At 40.2% G+C, this 16,351-nt stretch overlaps 1 protein-coding gene across 1 annotated transcript; it reads right to left on the bottom strand.

Annotated features, from left to right (window-relative positions):
- Positions 1-677: 677 nt before the first annotated feature.
- Positions 678-15,758, bottom strand: LOC110203472 (uncharacterized). Its single transcript, XM_020979977.2, has 5 exons — positions 15,473-15,758; positions 14,657-14,745; positions 7,677-7,803; positions 6,877-6,972; positions 678-4,538 (listed from the first exon to the last, which is right to left on the bottom strand). The coding sequence occupies exons 1-5, from the start codon at positions 15,705-15,707 to the stop codon at positions 2,587-2,589; spliced, it is 2,499 nt and encodes an 832-aa protein (XP_020835636.1). The 5' UTR covers positions 15,708-15,758; the 3' UTR covers positions 678-2,586.
- Between the last annotated feature and the right edge of the window lie 593 nt (positions 15,759-16,351).

The following is a 16,351-nucleotide window of genomic DNA, read 5'->3' as shown; positions in this document are numbered from 1 at the left end:
TTCCTTTCTGTTGCAGAAAGACCCAAATCTAGGAGTTCAATAATCTAGACTTTTATAGGTGATTCCAAATCTTTTTATTTTTATTATTTAAATAAATTATGTTGAACATTCTTTTTAACATTTTGAATTAGAAAATTTTCTTTCCAGGCCCTTCCCACCCATTGATAAGGTAAGAAACATAACAACTATACATGTGAAACCTTACCAAAAAAAAAAAAACTAACCATGTAGCAAATAAAGAAAAATACAGAAAATGAAAAAAACTACATACTTCAATTTACATTGAGTTCATCAGTTTGCTTTCTGGAGGTGGAGAGCGTGTTTCATCATGAGCCCTTTGGAATTATCTTCATTAAAGTAGCTAAGTCTTTGACGGTTGATCATCATTGCAATGTTGCTGTTCCTGTGTACGACGACCACCTGGTTCTGCGCATTTCACTCTATATCAATCCATATAGGTCTTCACGGGTTTTCCTGAAACCATCACACTCATGTTGTTGTTGTTCGGTAGTTCTATGATTGCTGAACTTTTCATGAGCTCATTATGGGGGTTTTCTTGGCAAAGATAATGGTGTGATGTTGCCATTTCCCTCTCCAGTAGCTTAAAGCAAAAAGAGCTTAAGTGACTTGCCCAGAGTCACAGAGCTAATAAGTGTCTTTGGCCCGATTTGAATTCAGGTTGTACTCACTTCAAGCACAATGCTCTATCCTCTAAGCCATCTAGCTAGTATCTATCATTTCTCACAGCAAAATAGTATTCCAATACAACCAAAAAGCACAATTTGTCTTGCCATTCCCTAAATAATGAGGATCCCATCAATTTCAATACTTTGCTGCCACAAAAAGAGCTGCTATATTTTTGTACATATAGGTACTTTTCCTTTTTCTTTGATCTCTTTGGCATACAGAACAAGTAGTGCTATAGCTCCCTGAAAGGGAATGCAGAGTTTTATAGCCCTTTAGGCACAGTTCCAAATTGTTCATGAGAATAATTGGAACAGCTGCAATACGCATTAATGTCCCTGTTTTTCCATAACCCTCCAGAATTGGTCATTTTTCTTATCTATGACATTCCCTGATCTAATAAGTGCAAAGTGGTATCTTAGAATTGTTTTATTTGCATTTCTCTAATCAATAGTGATTTAGAGTATTTTTTCCTATGACAATTGTTAGCTTTAATTTCTTCTGAAAACTTCCTGTTCATATCCTTCGACCACAATCAGAATCCCATTCTACTTTTCATATGTCACTAATTAGATGACAAGGCCTGTGGCTACCTTAAAAGAGTAACAGTTACTACTAACAGAGACTTAACACTCTCTACAGCATGAATTCTCTGATGCACAGTAGTGTTACTGTGCATCACCACTATGCAAACGCTACTAAGTGTTTATCGGCACTTCATGGAATTCCTTCACTTTCATATTCAGAACAACGGACAGAAATCATGTAGCACCAATATCTGCCAGAGACGCTTACTTGGCTTTTTAAAAATTAATGTGATTCCAAATCTGTATAGTTCAGTGGCTACTCTGATGAATACGAGCAGAAGCAGCACCAGCAACATCAGGAACACAGCTCAGATTATGATATATTCCTCAAGCACAGTCAACAACTTATCATACATCAGGCTCATCTGATGGCCAAAACATCTCCATATGCCTCTTGCATGCCATCTGTCCAGGGATCAAAGTTAATATCAAGGCTCTCCCCCAAACACCACCCACTCAGTACCCTCTGGCTCAACCACCAAATCCTCTCCATATCAGAAGGTCTGTGAGAGAATAACATTAATCTCTCTTCCTTTAGAAAGCTCTGCAGAGGAGAGGAGTATCTCCTTTCATGAGGGCTAAATAAGGACTCTTAGAACTTCACATAAGGACTCAGACTCAGTCTAGATACCTACTGGATCTTCCCACACACTTTACATTCATAAAGGTTCTACAGAGTATGAATTCTCTGATAGACATCAGAGAAGTGTCCTCAGTCTAAATGCCTTCCTACATGCATTACCTAATACATAAGGTTTCACTCCAGAATAGATTCTTCGATATTGAATAAGTTGCGTCCTCAGTCGGAAGATCTTTCACATTCATCACATTTATAAGAGCTCTATCCAATATCAATACTCTAATGTTGAGTAATTTCTAAAGTCAGGAAGAAGGCATGCCCACATAAACAACATTCATACAGTTTCTCTTCAGTATGAATACCGTGATGTCCAATAAGCTCTGAGTTGTAATGGAAGGCCTTCCCACACTCCTTATATTCATAAAGAATCTTCCCAGTATGAATTTTGAATGCACAGTAAATTGTGTCTTACTCCTGAAGGTCTTCCCATATTCACTACATTCATAAGGTTTTTTCTAGTACAAATGCTCTGATGTACAATAAATTGTAGCTTACTTCTGAAGGAGACCCTCAGCAGAATGAATTTTGTGATGTTCAATTAAATCTAAGCTGTGATGTTCTTCCCACTCTTTACATTCATGAGGAATATCTCAAGTATGAAATTTCCTTATGGACATAAAGTTGTATATTCTGTATAAAAGCCTTCCAACATTCACTGCATTCATAAAGTCTCTCTCAAGTATGAATTCTCTGATGCACAGTAAGCTGTCTCTTAAACCTGAAGGCCATCCTGCATTCACTACATTCATAAGGTGTCTCTCCAGTATGAATTCTCTGATGCACAGTAAGATTTGACTTCCTATTGAAAATCTTCCCACATACACTACATTCATAAGGTTTCTCTCCAGTATGAATGCTCTGATGCATAGTAATATGTGCCTTAATCCTAAAGGCCTTTCCACATTTACTACATTCATAAGGTTTCTCTCCAGTATGAATTCTCTGATGCATAGTAAGACGTGGCTTCCTCCTGAAGGCCTTCCCACATATACTACATTCATAAGGTTTCTCTCCAGTATGAATGCTCTGATGAACAGTAAGTTGTGTCTTACACCTGAATGCCTTCCTACATTCACTACATTCATAAGGTTTCTCTCCAGTATGAATGCTCTGATGCACAGTAAGTGTTCTCTTATTCATGAAGGCCTTCCCACATTCACTACATTCGTAAGGTCTAGCTCCAGCATGAATCCTTTGATGCCGAATAAGTTCTGAATTGTACTGGCAAGCCTTCCCACACTCTTTACACTCATATAGAATCTTTCCAGGATGAACTCTCTGATGTACATTAAGTTGTGTTTTACTCCTGAACACCTTCTTACATTCACTACATTCATAAGGTTTCTCTCCAGTATGAATTCTTTGATGTAGAATAAATACTGAGTTGTAGAAGAAAGCCTTCCCACATTCCTTACATTCATAAAGACTCTCTCCAGTATGAATTCTCTGATGCACAGTATGCTCTGTCTTACGCCTGAAGGCCATCCCACATTCACTACATTCAAAAGGTTTCTCTCCAGTGTGAACTCTCTGATGTGCAGTCAAATATGACTTCATCCTGAAGGTCTTCCTACATATACTGCACTCATAAGGTTTCTCTCCCTGATGATTTCTTTGATGTTTTCTAAGAACTGCCTTGTGATGGAAAGCCTTCCCACACTCCTTACATTCATAAACACTCTCTCCAGTATGTATTCTCTGATGCACAGTAAGATTTGACTTCCTATTGTAGGTCTTCCCACATACACTACATTCATAAGGTATCTCTCCAGTATGAATTCTCTGATGTATAGCAAGCTGTGTCTTAAGCCTAAAGGCCATCCCACATTCATTACATTCATAAGGTTTCTCTCCAGTATGAATTCTCTGATGCTTATTAAGAGTTGACTTCCTCTTGAAGGCCTTTCCACATGCACTACAATCATACGGTTTCTCTCCAGTATGAATTCTCTGATGCATATTAAGATTTCCCTTCCTCCTAAAGGCCTTCCCACATTTACTACATTCATAAGGTTTCTCTCCAGTATGAATTCTTTGATGTTTAATAAGGTGTGAGTTGTAGAAGAAAGCTTTTCCACACTCCTTACATTCATAAGGTTTCTCTCCAGTATGAATTCTCTGATGCACGGTAAGTTGTGTTTTACTCCTAAAAACATTCCCACATTCATTACATTCACATAGCTCCTCTCCCATATGATTTCTCTGATGTTTCATAAGTTCTGAATTATATTGGAAAGCCTTCCCACACTCTTTACATACATAAAGAATCTTTCCAGGATGAACTTTCAGATGCACAGTAAGCTGTGTCTTACGCCTGAAGGCCATCCTACATTCACTACATTCATAAGGTTTCTCTCCAGTATGAATTCTCTGATGCACAGTAAGATTTGCCTTCCTCCTGAAGGCCTTCCCACATACATTACATTCATAAGGTTTCTCTCCAGTATGAATTCTCTGATGTAGACGAAGTTCTGAGTTGTAGATGAAAGCCTTCCCACACTCCTTACATTCATGAAGAATCTTTCCAGTATGAATACTCTGATGCATAGTAAGTTGCGTCTTACTCCTGAAGGTCTTCCCACATTCACCACATTTATAAAATTTCTCTTCAGTAAATCCTTTGCTCCCTGAAAGGAAGAATAAAGACCTGATTAACCCTTCCTTTTCTTCCATTTTCAAAGACTCCTACTTCCTCAAGAGTTTTGAGAGAGATTCTCTTGCATTCCCACTTGAAAAGACTAGTCTTACTACTCTTTAAGGATCACAGTTTATCTTATGTGAAAATAAGGTCACCCAAAATTAACAAATAAATGAACTGACTTGGGATGAAACTACCTGGAAAGGATGAATTAGATGAATTTATTCGATTGTAAATGGTTGACATTTGAATTGCATAAGGAAATGAAAGACTACATACTTCATTGCATAATCGCTGCAGATTTCATGCCAAATTTTTTTTGCAAAAAAGCGGGGTGTGACCATTATGTGAAGCTTTTAAAAAAAAATTTGTGCCGATATTATTTAAAAATCACTTATTATTACCCGGTATCAATGACAGACAAACGTACAGTTTAGATAATGAGGGAAGATGTAAGTCTTACCACATCACGTGACTTACGCACGGCAGCTTCACCTGCTCCCCTGCTCCCCTTGCACCTACGGCTCTTCCTTGGGTTGAGTGACAATACCATTAGTACTGCAGTGCTCTACATACACCACACAGGTTGGTTTTGGGAAATATACTGACAATGCATTGCCCTGAGAATCCTAGGCTCTTGGCTCCCAATGCTCAAGAGATAAATGGATATCCACAGGCCACTGATGAATAAATCCCTGCTCTGTTTACCTTTTAAGCAGCAAGATGAAGAGAATTATATCATGTGATAATTACATGATGAAAGGTTATAAACTAATCTTTGGACTGGAAAAAAAAACCCAGGGTATAACGATTATGCGGGGAAATACAGTATCCTTAAAAACTAGATGACTTTAAGAGGTTGCGAAAGTAGCCTTAGGGCAACTAGGCGGCACAGTGAATCAACTGTTGTGAGTGGAGTCAGAAAGATTAATCTTTCTGAGATCATATCAAGACTCAAAACACTAGCTGTGTGACTCTAGGCAGGCCATTTTACCATGTCTGCCTCAGTTTCCTTACCGGTAAAGTGACTTAGAGAAGGAAAACACAAACCACTCCATCATCTTTGCCAAGAAAAACCCAATTTAGGTCATAAACAGTTGGACATGAGCAAAACATAACTAAGCAACAACAAAAAAATGCATCCTTAAATTTAAAGTGGAAGCAGAAAAGGAAGACACTGAATGGAAAGAAAAGGAGAATTAATGAGATCAGCACGAGGAAAGATAAAAAGAGACATGGCAGAAAGAAAAGAGACGAGGCAAAGAGTCTTACTGGACAATTGCTGCCATAAATGTCCGCTAAAAATCCAACACATCTCTATTGTAAGGAACTGATGGAATCTGTAAGAGTAAGATCTAACTCCAAAAAGGTAAATGATCAAGACATTTTTCACAAGACAAAATACCAATAACTACCAGAAACAACACTGCAACTCCGGTAATCAAAGAAATAAAACACAGAACAATTTGGAGGTAACACCCAAACACTCATCAGACTAAAAAAGATACTTTAAAATGATAACAAATTTTGGAAGTTATGCTGAAATAGACATGTATTAAGTTGTTGATGCCATTTGTGTAAAAAATTACAAAGCAATTTAAGCTTTAGGTACAAAACTTCATAACTTTTGATCCAATGGTCCCATTAGTAGGTCTACATCCTCAAAATGATCCTGAAAGCAAAAACACTTCTCAAAAATACTCACCATAGCTTTTTATGAAATAGCAAAATATGCAAAACCTACAGGTCCAATGATGGCCTTACGGCTAAATAAATCATGTCATAGGAATATATTATTCTGCCCTGATGAACATAATTTCAAAGCATAAAGAAAAACAGGATAACATATAACATGACAGGCTGACACAAAGGGAATTAAGTTAAGATTAAATATTTTATAAAGTAACAGCAGCAAAGAAACATAAGCATCAAGCAACAGAGAAGAAATACCAGAAGAGAACATAAATGCCAAAAGGGAATACTATTAACAGATCAAATGATATGCTTATTCTAAGAGGGAGAATGGATTCATGCAACTGAGGCGAGAGAATGCCTGCGTAAGACAGGATGATCTTCAATGAACAGGACACAAATACCTACCCCACACTGAGGCAACCACTTGCTTTGAAAGTGGAGGTACATGTGACTAAAGAGATGCACAAAAAAGTAACTTATTGAGTTAGAAAAAGACATTTTAAAGTCTCAGCTCTTCTCAACAGGCCTGAGAAGCTTTCACTCTGTTCAACATTTTATAAGAGTTCTGACCTACAATAACCAACAGAGTAGTATTTTCCAGTGACTCATTTCATTGTTTTTTATGTAGTCACCTGGACAGTTGCTTCTTGGAATATCTGCCTCTGGCATCCAAGATGTTTCCTTTCTTTCCAACTGGTAGATCACATCTGGTTTGGAAACTGCAAATCCTGTTTGTTGAAAATGAAAAAGTGATAGGCACACTCATCTCACAATTCAATCATAGAACAGACACAAAACACTCCTCTCAACTCTTGATAGAAAAGTCGGGGAGTAAGAGCACAAATTTTATCTTATACCACCCCAAGCATTATGTTAGCTAATTTTGTCTGTGATTATTTTTTTCAACCAAGGGGGGGTTAATGGCCTAGACAGAAGGAGAAGTAGAGTTTGTTTTGTTTTGCTTAAAAAAAAAAGGCAGCCACAAAAATTAGTAAAAGAATTCAAAACCAGTTAAACTCTCTTTGGGAAAAAAGTAGGCATGCTAGGAAGACCCCAAGGATAATACAATGAAAGATATTATATTATGTGGGAATGGATTATAGAGTATGACTTGGGAAAAGTAGTTCATCTGACTCTGCTCAGACAATGGGAACACTTCGTATATGATGAAACCTACACTGGGATTGAACACAAAATCTTGGATTTGAAGCAAGAGAGGGGAAGACAGAGTCTCAAGGATAACAACAAATCAAGAAATCAATTTTCAGGCATACTAAGCAACCTTTTTCCTGGAAACAGGTAGCACAAATACTGAGTCTCTGAGCTACACAAGGACTAGGGAATATCTTCCTTTTGTATGTCAAAGAATAACTTAAAATCCTGAAAGCCAACATCATATAGACCAGGACTGCAAAGGGGAAGCTGTTCTTACCCAAAAACACCAAGTTCTTATAGTTCTCCAGCATCACATCCCTGTACAAGTTTTTCTGAGACAGGTTCAAATGAATCCACTCCTCCAAGGAGAATTCCACAGCCACATCCTGGAATGTCACTGATTCCTGAAACACCAAGAATATTTGTGCTTACCAAGATATAACTCTAATTGTTATGGAGTTTCAATATAACTTCCTTGGCAATAGGAATTGTTTCAGCTGCTTATGTACAATCCAGCACAGTGACCAATGCATAACAGGCACTTTAGTAAAATTCCTCTCTCATTAGACTGTAAGCTCCTAGGGGGCAGTGGCCAGGTTTGCTTTCTTTGTATCTTCACAACTTAGTACAGTGGATACTTATTGTTGTTAATGTATCCAATAACATCCATTTTAAATGTGTATGGGCTTTTCTTCCCCCCCTCCCCCCCACTTTTTTCCTAGTGAACATGATTGTGCTCAATGCTCCTGGAACCATAAGAGCAAAGGTGAGCATGGGGGGACGACCATCTCCTATCTGCAACATTGTGGGAAATGTTTTACAGCCGAAAAGGATATTAAAGGACCCATTGTTTTCCAATTCATATATTTAGAACTGAAAGAGACTTGACAATCCAACTTTCTCATTTTACAAATTAGGGAAGTGAGGCCCAAAGAGAGAAAGTAACCTGCTGAAGGTCAAAAGGGAGTAAACTGCAGATCTGCACTTTGAACCCAGGTTTGAACTCCAAATCCAGAGATATTTTCATTACCATGCTGCCATACCCTTTTTCTATAACCAGAACAAGGCCACAGGTGAGTTTATACACAAAAACATTCATAAGAGCACACCTTTGGGGGCAGCAAAGAACTGGAAACAATCTGAATTCTCACCAACAAAGAAGGATTACCAAAAAATGGCATATGGATTTATTATACAGTTTCAAATGACAAATATGAAGAATTTTGAATAGCAATGGAAATGTGAATTAAATGATGCAGTGTAAAATAAGCAGAGACAACAGAACATTATATACAAAGACTACAAAAAATATATCTTCTAAAAAGAAAAAGATGCTGAACTCTGAGTAATTTGAAAAAAACGTTACTGTTTCTAACAGCAGACGAGATGGAGACCACCAGAGAAGGGAATGTTTTCTGAATTATCTGGAAGAGTCACTATGATTGGTATTTTTATGTAACTGTGTTTCTTTGCTATAAAAGAAGGTGAGGGAAGAAAACATTTCCCACAAATGACTGACCAAAAAGCACTGTTGAAAATAAATAAATAAATGAAGCAGCCTTTTCTAATAGCTCACTAACCAACTCATTAAAAAAAAAGTATGCTAGGCATGTGCTAGAGTTGGAAGTCACCGGCCTAGGCTTTGCAGAATCCACAGCCTCTTTTTTTAAACTTGCCACAAGTCCCCTCTCTGATTCTGCGGCACCAACCCTATTCTCCAAGGTCCTGCAGGGATACCTGAGAACGGCTAAGCAATTAAACACATTGCACACTTCTTTCAGAACAACTGGATCCTGTCTAGCTCCCTTTACCCTGGGTATCCACTTCTTATTGTCAATTTGGGGGCTCTAAATCCCACTTCAAAGATCTTCATTTTCCAAAGAGAAAACTAAATCCAAGCAAGAGTTTAGCCTTCTCTCAGGCATCCTCCTTATGGTCATCCCATCCACTAAACATGGTCCTCACTATTCTTTGGTCTCTTGCTTGCCTCCAAACTAGGTTTTTTTTTTTAATCTTTTTTTTTTTGGTAACATTTATCATCAGAATCAGTTCTTTGGGGCTTTGTTGTCTTTTACTGATTTTTTACCCTGTGCTATTTCTTTTTATTCCTCTTCAGTTAATGGTACTTAAAGCCATTTTTGTTATCGTGATTAGTTAGGCTCCAATCAGCTATTAACAACTGCTGAGTCTCACAAGCCTTCTGACACACAGTCTGGTGTTCTTTTCTTTATACTTTGCCACCTCTTACTCTTTAATTAAATTCACTTTAATGTAGCACTTCCCCAAAATGTAGATTTGAAATCAAGGAGTCTTTTATTTAATTAATTTAGTTTAAACTTAAATACACAATAAGGAAAAAAAAGAAACATGTTATAAACTTAAATACAAAAAAAGAAAAAAACTGTCATGTGCACAGCAGAATGTAAGAGAGCATTCAAAATACAGAGCAATAAATCTCCTTTTCAAGAAAGCCTATATAATAAACATTGCATATTGTGTTGAGAGCTGTCCATCTTTTCTTTGCTTCCTTGTTAAGTTTCTTTTGTTCTCTGCTGTGCACTTTTTACTTTGTTCTTTTTCCTCTGCTTCCTCCTGCCCTCCTCAATAAAGCTACAATTTAGCTTAGAGATGTGTGTATACATGTATGTATATGCATGCATGCATATACCTGTGCGTATGGGTATACATATATGTATGTACACCCATGCACATATACGTATACCTATGTACACATCTATATTATACACATACACACATATACAGATATTATATATATACTTAGATACCTATAATCATACTTATATATAGATACATACATTCACGTCCTCTGTTTCTCTGAGGGTAGACAATATCTTCCTTGATAAGTTGTAGACTTTCCATATTTTTCTAAGTCCATCAACTCATCATTTCCTACATAACAGCAATATTCTAACCTTACACTGTCTAGTTATTTTAAATAGTCTAAAACAGTATTGATTAATATGGCTGACAGTGTAGTTTCCCTATTTTTCTCTTCTGATTAAATCTATTTTAGCTTTTAGTTTGTCTGAGATCATGATTACTACTGCTTTTTTCTCCTAATAAATTCTTTTATGCTTGTGTGTATCTCTTATTTCCTATCCCTCCTGACTCTTCTACTTTACTTCTACCTGGTACCATGCCCACCTATTACTAAACCTACCTGAATGCCATTTATCCTCTCCCCCAAGCCTGAAATACTCTTCCCCCTTCCTATACCCTTAGTCTTTTATTTCTTTCTGGAATTAGAAGTCAACACTTTTATTCAATATTTTACAAGAAATGCTAACAATAGTAATAACACAAGAAAAAAGAAACTCAAGGAATAAGACAAAAAACAATATAAAACCATCATACTTTTGCAGATGCTTCGATGGTTAAAATAATCAAGAACTTTACCAAAGTTGCATGATATAAAATAAACCCACATAAACCATCAGCATTTCTATATATTACCGACAAAGCCCAGGAGGGAGAAAAAGAGACATTCCATTTAAAATAACCACAGGCATGCAGAGCCTACCTGCCCAGACCCACCCAGGAATTATAGGAATATAATTACAAGATACTTTTCACACAAACAGATATCTGAACAATTAGAGAAATACTAATTGCTCCTGGGTAAGCTGAGCCATAAGAAAAATGACAATTCTAACTAAATTAATATACATATTTGGTGCCATACAAATCAAATTAACAGAATTTTTTTATAGAAAAATATTAAACATTATCAGGATAAACAAAAGGTCAAGAATATCAAGGGAATCAAACAAAAGACATGTGAAGGAAGGGAACCTAACATAACAGATTTCAAACTATATTAAAAGGAGTAACCATCAAAACCATCTGGGAAGAGCTATGAAAATCAATGACTGATCAATGGAATAGACTGGGTATATAATACACAGAAGTAATGACCATGATAATCCAGTGTTGGATAAACTCAAACATCCATGGTTTTCAGGTAAGAAATCCCCATTTCACAAAAATTACTGGCAAAACTGCAAAGCAGTCTGGCAAAAAGCAGGGACGGACCAACATCTCAAGTCATGTGCCAAGGTTAAGGTCAAAATGAGTACATAGTTTCGATATAAAGGGTGGTATCATAAGCAAAGCAGGCAAGCATAGAAAAATGTACCTGCTAGGTCTGTGGAAAAGAGAAGAATTTATGATCAAATGAGAGATAGAAAGGATCACAGGAGGTAACATGCACAATCTTGATTAAATGAAATTTAAACGTTTTTGCAAAAACAAAACCAATGCAACCAAAATAAGAAGGCAATCAGGAAAATGGAAAAAGTTTCCATAGCAAAGTTTCTCTGATAAAGGACTCATTTCTCAAATACATAGGAAACTGAGCTAACTTTATAAATTTAAGATCCATTTACCAACAGAAAAATAGGCAAAGGTTATGAAGGGGCAGTTTTCAAAAGTTAAAGCCATCAATAGTCATATGAAAAAATGCTCTAAATCACCAATACTTAGAGAAATGCAAATAAAAACAATTCTGAGATACCACTTCACACTTATCAGATTGTCTAACAAGACAGAAAAAGAAAATAATAAATGCTAGAAGGTGTGGAAAAATAGGGACACTAATGCACTATTACTGGCATTGTGAACTGTTCCAACCATTCTTGGAATACAATTTGGAACCACACCAGAAAGGCTATACAATTGTGCATATCCTTTGACCTAGCAATCCCTCTAATTAGGTCTTTATCTCAAGAGATCATAGACAAAGGGAAAGGACCTAAATGCACAAAAACATTTAGAGCAGCTTTATTTGTGGTGGCAAAGAATTAGAAATTGAGCAGATGTGAGGGAATCATTTTAAGATTGCAGGGAAGAACTCCTAGGACTTTGGGTAACTTCAGGAACCCACCCACGCCCTTCTGAAATAGAGTGAAATTTGAGGGAATTCAGGGGATTAGGACACATGATTTACTGTAGGAATTGAGTGAACCACACTGACACCATCTTGTGACTCAATTCTGGAGCTAGCTTAGTTTCTAGTCCAATTGCTGTCTTGAGAGAAAACTTTATTCAACTGTGGCAACTGGAAAACCTTATCTCGTTGTTTGACCCAAGCCCCTAGTAGCTGGGAAACTGGATAACCTCTCCCTACTGTGCAGAGCCCCTTAACAAAGGACCCACATTATGCTGACCAGAAACCCAGTCAGATCCAAAGACTGATGTAAGGAGTTTCTCACAACTGTGTATGGCAAGCAATTCACATCTCTTGTCTAAAAACTGATCAATCAGTTATTGTCTCCATGTTACTTTGTTTACAAACACTTGGGGGGAGTGGGACTACTACTCTTTTTCTGATTTCAGGGCACTGTACCTGTTCACCATTCCCTTCTCAACTTGGAAAGTTCCTAATCTTTCATCCAATCAGAAATCAGATTACCTCATGGCATGTTTCCTTTTTATTAGCTGACCTTATTTGATGAATTGTTTTTAAAAGTCTGTTTCTCCCTGTATTTTGGGTCCAGGCTTAAAGTGAGGAGGCCTGGTCCCGTTGTATTGAAAAACTGACATGTATCACCTTATTAAATGCTGTGTTCAGAAGATCGAACCTTTGTTTCCTTGGGCATATCATCTTTCACTCACCACAGGTGCCAATCAACTAGAGAACAGCTGAATAAGGAGTGAGGCATGACTATGAGGGAATACTACTGTATACTAAAGATGGAACCCTCAGCCACAATATCCTAACTGCCTTATGGGCCTCACTGAACAGCAGGCATGCCCTAATTTGACCACACAATCTGGCTTTACCCACACCACAGGCTCCCATACTCAATCACAGGCCTCACTAAACAGCAGGCCCACTGCTGCTACCTATCAACTGCCCCCAGACTCAATAGAGCCACTGTCTCTGGCCAGTCCCTGCTCCCAGATCAAATTCTTATATTCCCCACAGAAACAGCAGGTGTGTCCACACTCTCAACCACAACCACAACATCCACTTAGCCCAAGACAGGACCACAATAGCCAGCCAACCAGAGAGTAGCACCACTAGGATGTAGACCAGGATGCTTGCCCACCAAACCACAGATGGGGCTTCCACCAAGACGGTGCCTGCATAGTAATGGTAAAGAACTGACCTGGAGTAAACTTATGCTGTAGAGAGGCTTATTATAATATCATTATCATACAATAATGCACCCCAAAAGTGTTTTTCTATATGCATTGTGGGTAATTGCATATGTAGTTCCACCAAGGCTGGGACCCCTCTTCTGTTATTTACTTGCTTAAGAATCTCCTCTTGCCTTTTATTTTATTTTAATTTTTTTTGTGGGGCAACTGGGATTAAGTAACTTGTCCAGGGTCACACAGCTAGTGTCAAGCATCTGGTCTGAGACTGGATTTGAACTCAGGTCCTCCTGACTGTAGGGCCGGTGCTTTATCCATTGTGCTACCTCGCAGCCCCCTTGCCTTTTAATATTAATTATATTTGTATATTCTATATAGATTTTGATAGTGTGATCAGCATCATAAACTCTATAAACTGACTGTCTTGCTTTACTGAAATTGCTAACTCCTCCAAAGAACTTAACCTCAAAACCACAATAAATCTCTTTGCTTGGTTGAAGACTATCTGAGTCTTTGAATTCTTTACGACGGAACTACCTCAACACAACCTAATGTCATCATTAAGAAATGGTAAGTGGTATAAGTTCAGAAACACTTGAAAATACTTTGATAAATTAAGACAAAGTGAAATGAGCAGAATCAGAACACTCTGGCCAGTAATGCCAATATTGTAACAATGATCAACTGTGACAGACTTGGCTACTTTGTTCAATACAAGACACATGAAAATTCCAAAGGATTCAAGATGAAAACTGAAGAGAGAACTGATGAACTCTAAAGGCATAAAAAGAATATCTTTTTCACTTGTTAAAATTCTAATGCATTTTTAATTTTTTTTTGCAATGTGGCTAATATAGAAATGTTTTGTCTGTCTTCACATACATAATGGGTATCTTGCTCACCTTGTCAATGGGTGGGGAAGGGGTTGGAGGAAAGAATCGGTATTCCAAAATTTAAATATGAATGTAAATTTTAGGATAAGTGGTGTTGGATAAATAGATTATAATCTATGGTATCTTTTAGCTCTAAGTATATGATTCCCTGATGCCCACAATCTCTAGTGGACAGGACAAACAAACCTATCCCATTGTCTCTGGCCTGAGATGCTATTTCAGGAAAGCAGCAAGTGGCACTCACCTTCCCGGGCCTGGCTGTCAGGGCAGGAGCCATTCCCTCTTCCTCCAGGCTGTCCTCCTGGGGCAGAGCAGAGGCCACAGAAGGGAGAGCTGGGGAGGAAAGGAGAAGCAGGAGCGTAAAAGGGTCAAGCCGGGGGTCTGCCCTGCTCAGACCATTCATTCCCACTTCTCCACTGCGGGGAGATTGGGGGGGAGGGTGAAAGCGGGGGTCGGAGGTGGCCAGAAGGAATAGGTCATTTCTCTCCTGGGGGGCGGGGGTGGGAGGGAGCCAGAAGGAATCGGTCATTACTCTTCTGGGGGGGGCTGTCTTGGGGCCAGCACCTCCTGACCCTTTCAGCAGGGCAGGGCACGGTCACCAGGGGCATCGCAGCCTCCCTCCAGGGACACAGAAGCACCAGGACTTCATGCCCCAGGGCTCTGCACAGGGAAGGGCCGAGGCCTGGAGGGACAAGGCCTGTCGAGGCGGCTCTGGCTCCAGCCCCCAGCCGGCCCTGGGGATAGAGTGCGGGGCCAAAGGCTGCAGACACAGTCTCAGCGCCCGCTAGCCGGGTGACCCTGGCCAAGTCACTGAACCCTGTGGGCCTCGGTCTCCTCATCTGCCAAATGGGCTGAAGGAAAGGGCAAACCACCACTCTAGCATCGTTGCCAAGGAAACCCCAACCGGGGTCACGGAGAGTGGGCAGCCATGGGACGCCCCCCATGCCCTTGCCCCCCCCGGAGGCTTCGCCCTCTGGTGGGCATCCCCCCCATATCCTGGGGCTCCGGCCCCGCAGCCCGCCTCCGCCTGGGCCAGGCCCCGCTTTCCGTGGCCGCTCACCCCGTTTCCGGTCAACTCGGGGCAGAGAAGAAAAACAGACACCCCAAAGCGTGAAAGTGGGGCGAGGGGGCGCAGCGGAAATGACGTCAAAGGAACCGACCAACCTCCCTCCTCTGAACTTGCAAGATGCACGCGGGTGAGCAAGCCCTTCTGGGAATCGTAGTCTCGAGGCTGCCGCGCTTTCTGCGCATGCCTGGGGCTCGGCTCCTCCCTGGCCGCCAATGCACCGCGCCATCGCGCCCCCTCGTGGCGTCCCCCTGACCTGGGCAGTGTGTCACACACAGTGGTGGGGGGTGCTGCGTTTGCTGAAGGCTGCCCAGACCGGCCAGACCCCACGCGAGTGTCTGCAGAGGCGGAGTGCCAAAAAGCAGAAGGAGGGAGAGGCCCATGTGGAGGCTTTTGTGCAGAGGCAGCGGGGGCCCCGGCATCCTCATCAGGAGTCAGAGCCGCGCGAGAGCCACCGTGGCAGCCCGGGGAGGACGGACTGCGGGGTGGCGCGGGAGCAGATTGCGGCAGCACCGCCTGTCCCGGGAGATCTGAGCCGCCCAACGGAGCTGGCGGCCTTGGAGAGGGCGGCAGGGAGGGGACGGCTTTGCCCCGGGAGGAGCCACCAGACTGGCCAGCTGGGGGGAAGGTGGACAGTGAAAATGGGCTACAAAAGAGGGCAATGGAAGAGCACTGAGGACCAGCCCTGGTTCTGCACGTGCCCTGCGCAGGTTAGGAGGCCAGCTGATTCTCTGGAATGAGATCCTTCACAGGAACTCAGCCCACGGGAGACAGGAGGGTCCCAAAATGAAATCATAAGGACACCAAGGACAACAGTTTCTTTGAGGAAGAAAAACAGTTGTCTGATGGACGCACAGACAGCTTGTTCACCAA

This window comes from Phascolarctos cinereus, unplaced genomic scaffold, assembly GCF_003287225.1.
Source record: "Phascolarctos cinereus isolate Bilbo 61053 unplaced genomic scaffold, phaCin_HiC Scaffold_2;HRSCAF=192, whole genome shotgun sequence".
NCBI classification, from domain to species: domain Eukaryota; kingdom Metazoa; phylum Chordata; class Mammalia; order Diprotodontia; family Phascolarctidae; genus Phascolarctos; species Phascolarctos cinereus.
This window is presented reverse-complemented; position numbering and strand designations above follow the sequence as displayed.